Source organism: Acipenser ruthenus, chromosome 3 (assembly GCF_902713425.1).
Source record: "Acipenser ruthenus chromosome 3, fAciRut3.2 maternal haplotype, whole genome shotgun sequence".
In the NCBI taxonomy this organism is placed as follows: domain Eukaryota; kingdom Metazoa; phylum Chordata; class Actinopteri; order Acipenseriformes; family Acipenseridae; genus Acipenser; species Acipenser ruthenus.
The window spans coordinates 98,390,022-98,402,029 of NC_081191.1; the positions used below are offsets into that span (position 1 = coordinate 98,390,022).

Here is a 12,008-nt window from a genome sequence, read left to right on the forward strand (position 1 = left end):
GCTCAAGAGATAGTTAACATCAAAACATGTGCTGCGGGAGTTTAGCTAGCATGTTGAATTTAGTTATGAATATATTCATTTTTAATTTAATGTGCAGTATATATATATATCAATCGATGGCATTGTTAAATTGCCTGGCCAGTAGTGTTGATTTCCTTGTGTATACAGTACGTGTCTTTTTCTGATTTCTTTGTTTATGCAGCTTTCCTGTTTTTCTCATGCACCCCTGTGTTGATATTACTGGTACTTATACAGAGTCCAGTCTGACATCTGTACTCAAGAGACAGTGTCTTGTAAGTCCCAGTATTGTTCAGATTACCACAGAACAGCAGATGTTTTCTTGCCACGCCTTTATTCTGTCATCCGAAGACACAGTTACAGAAATCGACAACCGATCCACCCTGTTTGTTGCTGGAGGAAATCTGGTCTCGCTCGTAAACATTCAGTCACTGATGAAGGCGTAAGGCAGAGCGTTTCTCTCATCGTTAGATGATGCACCATGAATAGGCGCCTGTTATTATTATTGTTTTTGAGACTGATTCATTCACTCGCCCTTCAAGCCATTCAAAAAGGTTCAAATGAAACTGGCTGTTACAACATTAAGAGAGGCACTTGACTGAAGGGTGTTGGAATCAGAGAGATACAAGGGGACTTTGAGGGCTTTTGTGGGGTGTCTGAACACCACATTTTTATAAGCACCCAAAACAATGTCTGTTTTGTACCAGAAATACATCAACACTGTACTTTTTTCATTTTTCAATTTACTTTCCAGAGCAAGCATGTTTTAGAAAATGCAGTGACTACAAATAGGCAAACACTCTGCCAGAACGTGTTCAGCGCAGTCCAACACAGAGATATGAACAGGTGCTCTGAATGAATACTTAGTGTACTGTCAGGGAAATGAAAGGAGGATGGATGGAGCTCAGTCTCCGTATAATCAGAATCAAGGACACAGGGATGATCGCCTCACACAACCCAGTCTGCTGTTCGAAATAGAAAAGTATTTTTAAAACTAGACTCTTGTGTTCTGTGGTATATATTTTTTTAGGCGTTAACTGGTTGGCTTTTGGAATGCAGCAAGAAGCAATCTTAAAATAAAATTATAATCTGAGACAGCCAACACAAATCACACCCATGACATGAAATATGTATTTTTATTTTCTTTACATTTTTTGCACATTGAGATGATAAATGATTCCTTAAGGAGCAGCGGTATTGCTTATGATTTGCCCAGTAACATGCATTGAATCAAGCCACGTGTGGGGACTTTGTCCAGTTTAAATAAGTATATTGGTAGTCATTGAGAATTAAAATTGCAATCTACCAATAGATTGGTGCTTCTCCAACTAGCTATTACTTTAAGAATACAGATTTCATAAGGCATTTTATAATCAAAACTGTGTTAAGCATTAGAGGGAAACAGTGATAATGTGACCAATGCAAGCTTAATCTTGTCTTGAAAGTCTTATCTAGGCCAGTACAGTAGGTTAAAGGTTTAAGAAAGATTTTTACTGTACTGTCTTTAGGTTCAAGTCCTGAAGCCAATCAGCCCATGAGAACACGCTCATTGTTCTGACATAAAGATAAATGGCAGGTTAAGGTTGGTAAATATTGTCGATGGAGCCGGTCTGACATTCCCATGGCTGGTTAAATTCCCGCTTGATTTGCTCGCTGTTTTTCTAGCTGTCAGTCTTTGGCATATCATGGTAATTTCCATACAATTTAGTCTAGCCGATATAAGCAAGTTTCTAATTATGGACTTCCCCCAACGTATACAATATGTAAGGAAAAAGTCCGTTTTCTTAACCCTTTCTCTGGAAGTTAGGAAAAAACACATAACTAATGTCAGGAACTGAAATAATTAGTGTTACGATATCCTGTTTTTGCAGGAAGCACAAATGTGTTTTCAATTAGATCTGGATGCTTAAATGCAACAGTGTCCGCTTTCTATTGTTACTGGTGACTGGTGCTAGTAAACTGTGAAAGCTATTTTCAGCCCATGGACCCCATGGCCCACGAGATAAGTAATTAAAATCTGGAATAGCAATTAAAGTTCTTGTCTTGTAAGAGTGTGCCCTGGAACAGCAGAAAGCTGACTCAGCCAATGCGCTTTAGGTACTTTTCCAATGTGAACAAGCAAATAAAAAAAGCAGGATATAAAAAAGCTGCCTGAATTAAGAAGTTGGAATTATACTCTGACTGAATTATTATAAAAGCAGCTGCTTGGCCAAACGGTCATAACAGTTTACAATGCTGGAATCAAGCTTTACATTGTATATGCAGATCACGTGTATCGCAGCCTGTAAGATATGTTAATCCTGCCATGCTAAAAAAAAATAAACAAAGCTCCTTCAGGATCATTCTTGTGCCTTACAGTGAAAGAAACAATTTAGCTATTCATGAGTATTTTACTTTAAAACATTTTTAGAGAGAAAGGCTTGTTGTAATATGGTAGCTGTCGAGACTGCCAGGTTAGCACACAATACAAGAGATTGATTTATGCGCAGATATGCGCGTTTGTTGTTTGCCAACTCAAAACAAAACAAAAAGATTTTCAAAGGGGCTGCTTCCTTTGATAGAGACTCTCCAGATGCAGAGCTTGTCTATTATTTTAACCTACAGCGCTTGTAGAAGTCAGTGCTAAAACACCTTACTTCACAAACTAGAACCTGCCACCTGGAATGGGTGTCCCAGTCTTGCCACTTCTGTGTCAAGACAGTCCCTAATTTGTCAGCTGGAGGTCAGTTAACCCATCTCCTGATGCTTACAGTCTGCTGTGCTTAATCACATGAATTGCCACTGTCTCCACACCACTGCAGTACGAGACAGAGGGAACTAGTCACCCTTTCGCACTAACACAAACTAATACTGCAACACCACATAATGTAGTACTGTAGGTTTTCATCAAATGATGTGAACCTTTTTTATATATACAGTACATGACAACTGTTATTGTCAATACTGAATTCCTATAATAAGAAAAATATATATTTTTTTAAGACGCTTTTAAGACAACCCCTGCTCATTACCCAAGACGACGGGGGTATCATAATACATAATAATATAATAAAAGCAATTCTAGCTATTTTCAATGCAAATAACATTAAGGTTCAACACAATTGGATTTACCTTGCCCTATCAAGTTGCCCAGCATCCGGGATACTGTGAGAAATATCGCTTCTCTGCAAGAGTTGGGAAGTTGAGAATTACAAAAGAAAACTTATTAAATTCAATGACAAACGTTTTGACCAGAAGTGTTTCTCAGTGTCTTTAAGAATTGAGAGAGTGTTAAAAAAAAGAAATGATAATTATTATAATGAACCTTGTTTTTTTCGTTAAACCTGTTAGATAGAATTGCTTAACTAGTCTGTACTAAAAAAAGCTGTTTCATTCATAGGTTTGTAAGACGCATCTAAACCAATATGTTCCTCCCATTGTCTTTACTTCAATAGACCTATTTTGAATTTGTCTTTTATGTCAGCATTTCCATAGTTAACCAGAACCAGATGGTATTTTAATTTCGTATATAGTCGTATATCAGAGTTTTTGTTTATGTAAAATCTACAGAACATTTCATTTAGGTCCCTTGGGTACCAATTCCAAATTCCTATAGCCCACACAGGAAGGTTTTTTTTTTTACTTTTCTTACCAATACAATGACTATAACTCAAACTGATCTTACAGCTGGGAGGGAACAATCAACAAATCCAAAGAACACATAGAATGGGCTTGAGTTGAGCTTTCTTTTTTATACAATGTAGATAACTAAACGAGTGAAAGGGAAATCGTCTAGTAACATGATACACTTCTGTAACTTTGATGTTTATTGGACATCCACTTAATCGGGTTTCTTTTCATTTTTATTTGAAAGGTTTTTGGGTGGTTTAATATTATTTTGTACCTTCTGTGACTCCCTTCATGTTAACAAGATGTTTCACTTCAGTCTGCCAAGACCTCATACAATCGAGTGTAATAAATGAACAGAGCAAAGTCTTGAGGGTCATCAAGCGTCTTGTCACAGGTGCTGACAGCCTCTGCCCATGGAGCTGATTCATGTACACACATTACCCGCTGACAGAACTGATTGACGCAGTGTAGTCAATAATTAGGAACACAATCCAGGGAAGCTATTATCAAGCTTCACCAACAAGATCCAATGTGCATCACATAAGTCATTTTTTTGTTTTTTTGCATTTTGTGAAATAACTTTTTTAAAAACACTTCTATATAAAAATGAAAAATGAAATGGAAAATGAAAGATCTGCCAGAATAAAAACATATTTGATACAGCTGTTTGTTTATTTTCAAAAATAGTCATGGATATGACACAATCCAGCATGCTATTAACTATAAAAGAAACATTACCTTGGCAAATTAGACAGATATTTAAATGATTGGTTCTGCTTCATTATGTAAATTGGGTAAATTGATATGCAATTGCCCCTTAAGCTGTGTGCTTTATGTAAAAAGAAGGAAATGGCAAAATTGAAGAAAACATATTTACTTAGCAGTTGGTGATAGATGACATGCCTTTCAAACCACAGAGTACTCATTAAAGTAATTAAAGAATCACACAGAATCCTCCTGACACTTCCCATCAAACCAAGACTCCCCTTTTAGCATCTCCTTGTCAATATGCAGCTGATAGAGAGACTCCCTTTTCAATAAGCACTCAGAATTCAATGGGATTTCTTAACCAGGTTTTTTCTCCTCAATGTCAAAATTAAGTCACTGTTGAGAGACAAACATGGTTAAATTGCCATTCATATTAATGGTTTCTATCAGGGCTGAGAGGAATGGTTTGCATAGTTCCCTACAGCTGTGTGTGTTTTCAAATCCCTCTGCATGACAGACCCAAAGGTGCCCTGAGACAAAGAAAACACAGTTTGAGTCTTAAAAAAATACAAAAAATGGAGATGTTTATACTGGATAGACTCACAACCTTAAAAAAGGAAACAACATTTTCAAATATTTAATCACCTCCTGTGGAAGAGCTCGAATCACGGCCTCTATTATTTCCCCTTTGTGCCCCCTTTTTCATTGCCCTGATTCTGACAAAAAACGATGTGAGATGGGATATGTCTATGTCTATTCCATCTTGGTTCGTTCACCAACCATCTTCTCTGTGAAGGACAATGAGCTACATGCTCAAAGCTGCTTACTCCAATGTGTCAGTAGCACAATTTTTCTTTTAATTCAAGACTTTTGATTTAGGGCTTCAATCAACAATTAAGTTGTTTCTTATTTGTTTTAAACTTCGGTGTTTTTTTTTCCATTCAGAAACAAAATTGTGCCAATGACCTTTTGGAGAAAATAGCTTTCAGAATCAAGCTCAATGGGTTATCTCCCAAAGGTACAGTAGGCTAATGTAGCAATTGAAAACTGGATACAGTAAATCGAAAAGGAACTGAAAGACATTTTCAAAGTTTATGCAACTGCTCCTGTAACAAAACCAGGACCATTTTTAGTTTTTAGTTTCTTGCATTACATTGTGTTACGATGAACGAGTGCTGTAAATATAAATGAGTCCATATATTATACCAAAGTGATATAAAATGGGAAATAGGGAAATAAAAAGAAAAATAATATATATTTATGATACTTTAATATCTTTGAGAAATATACAGTAGGTCTGCCAAAATCTAGCAATATGTAGTTTATGTTCAAGGGATTCAAGACTTGTGGCAGAAATGCTGAAAGCTGTGCTGTTTCTTTTCATGTGTGTTTATTTAAAGACAGGAAACTCTGTTATTGCTACAGTTGTTCAAAATAAGATACAAAAAAATCTCCTGGGACTCTCTTAATTGTAAAGTAAAATCTGTTGTGAAGCTAGACTTTCACTTTTTTTGACTCAAATGTAGATATCAGATTGTGTAATTGGAATGCTCTCATTAAGTTTCCTTGCTGGCCTGCCTTTAATACTCACAACAGGCTTATAAGGGTTCACATTACCCAAAGAAATATAAAGACTATTTTTTTTTCGTGCTCAGTCATTCTTGTCATGACCGTTTTCTTGTTCAGGAGAGACCGAGAAGGATTCACGGAACTGTGTATTAAAAATGATACACAGCACACATGAACATGTGGAAACAGAACTAAAAAGAAGACGAAGGCAAGAAGCCATATGAAAATTCCTATGGAAAAATATATTGCTATACATTTCTATCTTGCAATGCAAACAGCAGTAAAGCACAATGCTTTCAAACAGAAATACTTGCGGGTTTAAGGCCTCTGACAGCGGGAACTGTTTGATGAATTGTGTTATTGGGCTATGCTAAAAGTTCACTAAGTGCTGTGAGCACAGCTCTGCACAGAGTTAAACAAATTAAGCGTGTCAGAAAATGAAGTGAAATCTGTGAAATATTACATTAGCAACCGGGTGCAATGTCAAATTCACCTCTATTGAAAGCATTGCAGGAATTAATTTTTTACTGTTCTACTAATTAACAGCAAATACTTTCCTCTTCAAAGCATCCTCCTCTACGCTATCTTTAAATCATCAATTCCACAGTCTTGGACATTTGATTATTTCATCTGCCTTGACCTGCATTTATCAAGTTAGGTGGGAGTTTGTACCGGAAAGGTACTGAAACCAGGTGCACATTTCACATCTGCCCTCCAACTTAATCTTCTGTATTTATAGAAGTGAAGTTGCCAGCCGAGATTCTGCCCCCAGTCCTAAATCCACAAAAGAAGCATATTTTAAATTCATAATGCTGCTTGTTTAGTGACCTTTGTTTACTTGCATCACTGCACATTATTGCTATAGTGACTACAAGGCAAAACAGCTTTAATTATAATTTAGTGTATTGTAATGGAGAGTGCATTATTTTTCGATGGCAGCAGTGTGGAGTAGTGGTTAGGGCTCCGGACTCTTGACCAGAGGGTTGTGGGTTCAATCCCCAGTGGGGGACACTGCTGTTGTACCCTTGAGCAAGGTACTTTACCTAGATTGCTCCAGTAAAAACCCAACTGTGTAAATGGGTAATTGTATGTAAAAATAATGTGATATCTGTATAATGTGAAATAATGTATAATGTGATATCTTGTAACAATTGTAAGTCGCCCTGGAGAAGGGCGTCTGCTAAGAAATAAATAATAATAATGTAAATAAAGCATGCTTCAAAAGAACTCTCCCAGATTACCCACTCACAGTTTAGATGTGGTTCCCCAATGGCCCATTTACACACCAACATTGTAATCATCTTCTGTTTTTTTTATTGACTGTGTCCTATCAGTTCATTTCCAGGTAGAGAATCAGAGGGATCTCATATAGTCTCCTAATAACTTGTTTGATTTCCATTTTATTCGCTCAGGTGGACCTGGGGTTTCTGCGCTTTGTCTCTGCCATTGGAACTCAAGGAGCTATCTCAAAAGTAACGTCAAAAGTTTACTACGTGAAAAGCTACAAAGTGGATGTGAGCTCCAATGGGGATGACTGGATTACTCTGAAGGAAGGCTCTAAGCAGAAGGTAGGGGGATAATTGGGTTTGTCTTGGTAATGCTGTTAGCTGTGGCGATAATACAGAGACATTACTGGGTCTGTCGAGGGAAACAACATAAATGGACTTTCCCCATTTAACAGTGTCTCAGTAATCAATAAACGGCAGGAAATCTTCAGGCATAAGTAGCATGGCTTCAGGTTTTTGTTAAAATATATAACAAACTAGTTGCTGTAGTATTGTCTTCCTTTTTAGGTGTCAGTTTTAGTTACAGCAACACTGAAATAAAACAGCATCCTAATTGTGAAAAATAAAACAGCATCCTAATTGTTACAGTGTTAACTTGTAGTTTGCTTTTTCTGGATCCTCATTTAAAAGAAATCACTATAAGACCATTTTCAATCCTTTTCAGGCACATTTATGTAAGCTGTTCCCTAGTTAGCTTTACTGTATCCAGGCCCTGTATTTTAACATCAGGTACCAAAATGGAATCTCTTCCCCATACTGAGCCAGCCCACCCCAGACCTGCTAAAGCACGCTAATTCTATAAACCTGTAATTATTTTTGTTTCAGTATTGTCAGGTTTTTTTTTGTTTTTAGTTTTTTTACCTTCTGCAGTCTGAACAATTTAATTATTGATTCTTTCTTGAGCTAGAACCTAACCTCAAAAAAGAAAATCCTATAATTTATACAAAGGTTGAGGAGCTGTTTACAGTGCACAGATTGTACCGTACTGTATACGTGAATGTACATTCAAATCATTTGTGCTCTGTTTAATTAATTCATACTTTTTTTATGATCCCTTGTAAAAGTTGACCACTTTATTTGTGCAGTTATTTCATGCGTTTCCCATGCTTATGCTATGCATTAACCATCATTTACCTTGGTTTGCCATGTTTATTAATATGCTTTCACGTTATTTTCTATGCTTTACCATGTTTTCACTGTGTTTTATTACACTTTGCTATGATTTTATTATTGGAAACCTTTATAAGGGGTGTCCATGAAATATAAAGGAACTGTCTTCAGAGGAACAAATAATTTAACAATTGTTATAGACTTCATAAAACATACTGAAGGCAAATTGTTAATACAAATATACTATAAAGCTGAAAATTTTGAGATATGAATTCTTATCTCTATTGAGAACAGTGGCCTACATATGAAATTTGAGTTTTATGTTGCTAGGACAAAGCTGGATAAGAGACTCATGTCTCTGTGGTTTTCTTCATATATACCCTTTAAAAAAACATCATATATAATTCATCACCTTTGTTTTAAATACAGATTTTCCAGGGGAACACAAATCATGTAGATGTTGTCAAGACTCCTCTTCCAAAACCCATCCTGACTCGCTTCATCCGCATTCGGCCAACAATGTGGGAGAACGGGATAGCGCTGCGTTTCGAGGTGTACGGCTGTAAAATCTCTGGTCAGTGCAAGTTAATCCAACTGCATTTTCACATACCTCTGCTTTGAACTGAATTATAAAATATAAATGAACTAAATCCTATTGCATATGTATGGTGTTAGGATGCAAAATACATGACAGTATAACAGCCTGCTGCTGTCAGTTGCATATGAAAGCTGTACTTTCTTCTATAATTATCGGGCCCAACTGTTGAAAGGTAATCTTACATTTCTGATGTTGGTTGACCATCAAACCAACCTGCCCATCCATACTCTGTCATGATGAAACACCACAGGTTGTCTGTTGTGGTCTATTATTCTGGTTTGCGCTTAGCTTTTCCTTGTGGTTCCAAGCCAGCAGTGGTTAGCATGTCGATGGGAGTTGCATAGCCTGGAGCGGTAGCTGGCAGGAGGGACCATCATTTTTCGTACTGGAGAGTTAAAGTGTGTGATGTAAGCTGGCCTGATATGAGGCACAAAGAAGCCTAGAGATGTGTGCTTAACATAAGGAAACCTCCACAGTGATTCATTGTTAAGACATACTGTATGTAGGACAGCAGAATAGACAAAGTAGAAACTGGGGTCATTTAAGTTTTTCATTTTGAAGGAACTTGTATGCAAGTTGTTGTAGGTCATGTTTTCTGATGCATTTTTTTTGTTGTTGTTGGAGAAATTGTGATGTTACTGGTTCAGCACGAATAAAGGTAAAGCTCATTCAAAAGCACTGAGATTCAATTAGCGGGTAACAATCAAAAGAAAACTCCCTGAAGAAGACCTCATGGGAACAACTAACATGGTTAGTCTAGCTGAGAAAATTCCATCTCTTTCGTTGAGTACAGCTTGTTTTTTTGATGCGGTCTTGATGATTTGGTCTTGATGCTCTCAGTTGAGCTGTTTTTTCATCTGACCCTCTGATTTCCTCCAGTCTTTCGATGCAATAAGCTTCATGTAGAGGTACTTGCTACAGTAGTAGTGGTTTTAATCTTCATTTCTACCTCTGCAGCTTTTTTATTGGTGGTTTCCTCCAGAAAGTTCCTTCCTTTTTAAAGCTTGTGACAGAGACTTCTATAGCAATCACAAGGGATAGGTTAGAGCCCCTGGGTTCAATTAATTTCATAGTTAGAAAAATATTTAAACATTACCCACACGCAAATGAAAACTTCAAGCTATTCTTCAATGCTTATCTGGTTGTTCATTATGGTGTCTGAGAATGGATTTCTATTTAATCATGCTTAAACAAACTGCAACACCTCGATCTGAATGATGTTATCATACAGTACATGTTATTGTGTTCACAGGCTGCCTGCACACAGCACGTAGCGTTTTATATGCTTCCTTGTTTAGATGTTTGTATCTTCTGAAGCTTGGTGGATTGAGCTGAAAAGTAGTATACAGCTTCATGATGGTAAAGAATCAAAACAGGCACTTTTACAGATTTTCATACCAAACCGTTTCCCAAAAACCCATCGTCTCACCAAATAACTATGAGTAACTATGAGCGCAAAATAGTGTGACTTGGCAGTTGTAGGCCTGCTAGTTTACCTTGTGCTTTTTTATGATACTGGGGCTAATTTAGACATCCAAAGTGGATTATTTATAAGCAATTGATTCTGAGCAGGTCAGAGCAACTAGAATTCAGAACCTTGGAACAAGGATTATGAAAAAAGAATCTGGATCCACCTACCACCTTGGCCTTGAGTAACAGCTCTCTGCAAATCCCCAATTATAAAATCATTAAATCATCATGTGTTGGCTCTTGTGTTGTGCTGAAGTACCCTGACATGATTTGCACACAGCATTACTAGAAGCCTTAGAGATTGTTTTTGTTGTTTTATTTGCTGACTCCTATGGGTGAGACAAGAAATATCAGTGCTGTAAACTACCTCTGCAAAAGGGGCCTGACTCTTTTTGCACAGTGGTTAAGATGCCGGTTTAGAAATATTGATGTGTTTGGTCTTTTTAAAATGTCCAACAGTACCTTCATGTGGTGTTAATCCCTGATTACTGCATACAGTATGAGCAAAATCGTAATCAAACCCTCTTACCTCTCTTTTAGAGTACCCCTGCTCTGGAATGCTGGGAATGTTGTCGGGTCTCATCACAGACGGCCAGATCACAGCCTCCAACTTTCTTGACCGGAACTGGGTCCCTGAGAACGCCCGTCTCCTGACCAGCCGGTCTGGCTGGGTGCTGCAGCCGCAGGCTCTGCCATACACCAAGGAGTGGCTGCAGGTGGACCTGGCCAAGGAGAAGCTGGTGCGAGGGCTCATCATCCAGGGAGGCAGGCACAGGGAGAACAAGGTCTTCATGAGGAAGTTCAAGATCGGCTACAGCAACAATGGCTCAGACTGGAAGATGATCTTAGATGCCAATGGAAATAAACCCAAGGTGAGTAAGGATAATCTAGTCACCCAATCATTTCTTTATTTCTTAACTGCCTAGGGGTCATGTGTTTATATGGAATACCTTCAAATGTGGACCTAGTTATTGTCATACCATGCAAGTGATGCTTGTATTCTTGGGTACTGTATCTATTTAAAAGTTTTAAGAGCTAAACCTCTGACTCTAGAAGCACTGAACCGCTACCCCATGTGGACAGCATTCTGTAGACATATTGTAGACATACAATAATTATGAATTGAAAGCTTTTAAGAGTTTTCTGCCATTATCATACATTATATACTGTGTGCTTCCAAGTACTGGCACAAACCTATTACAATAATGTACATAGTAATATATATATTACAAGTAGGTAATATATTACTTGTACTTATGGAGGCGAAATCCTTTAACCCTCCCCTCTTCAATTGACATGTCCCTATTCATTTGTTCTGATTACAAATCATGTTTCGTATTCCTTCTATGAAGCTTCTGTGACCTGAAAGTCAAATTTCACTTTTAAGCTTTGAGAATCGTTATAGGAGTTGAAAGAAACATGCAACATCAATGCAGGCCTCAGATGTATCTGTCAGCAGTGCTATGCTTTGAGTGTGGAGCATACTTCCCAAGAAATACTGCTTAAACTCTGTGCCTGGTTACAAGGGACGGGTACAAGAATACAAAATCTCTTCCAGATGTCTTAATATGTGATTTATGAACAAATGAAATCCAAATTTCCATTGTCTTGTTTCCTGTGTCCTCTTTCATAAGGCCCTT

At 37.5% G+C, this 12,008-nt stretch overlaps 1 protein-coding gene across 4 annotated transcripts in view; it reads left to right on the plus strand.

The window, feature by feature from the left end:
• LOC117394430 (neuropilin-1a) overlaps positions 1-12,008 on the plus strand; it is a 46,888-nt gene that overhangs the window by 23,927 nt on the left and 10,953 nt on the right. For all 4 annotated transcript variants that reach the window (XM_033992697.3, XM_059019487.1, XM_033992699.3 and 1 more), the window contains 3 exons: positions 7,317-7,472; positions 8,730-8,874; positions 10,909-11,240. In XM_033992697.3, the coding sequence (XP_033848588.3) occupies positions 7,317-7,472; positions 8,730-8,874; positions 10,909-11,240 (633 nt within the window). The remainder of the gene's footprint in view (positions 1-7,316; positions 7,473-8,729; positions 8,875-10,908; positions 11,241-12,008) is intronic.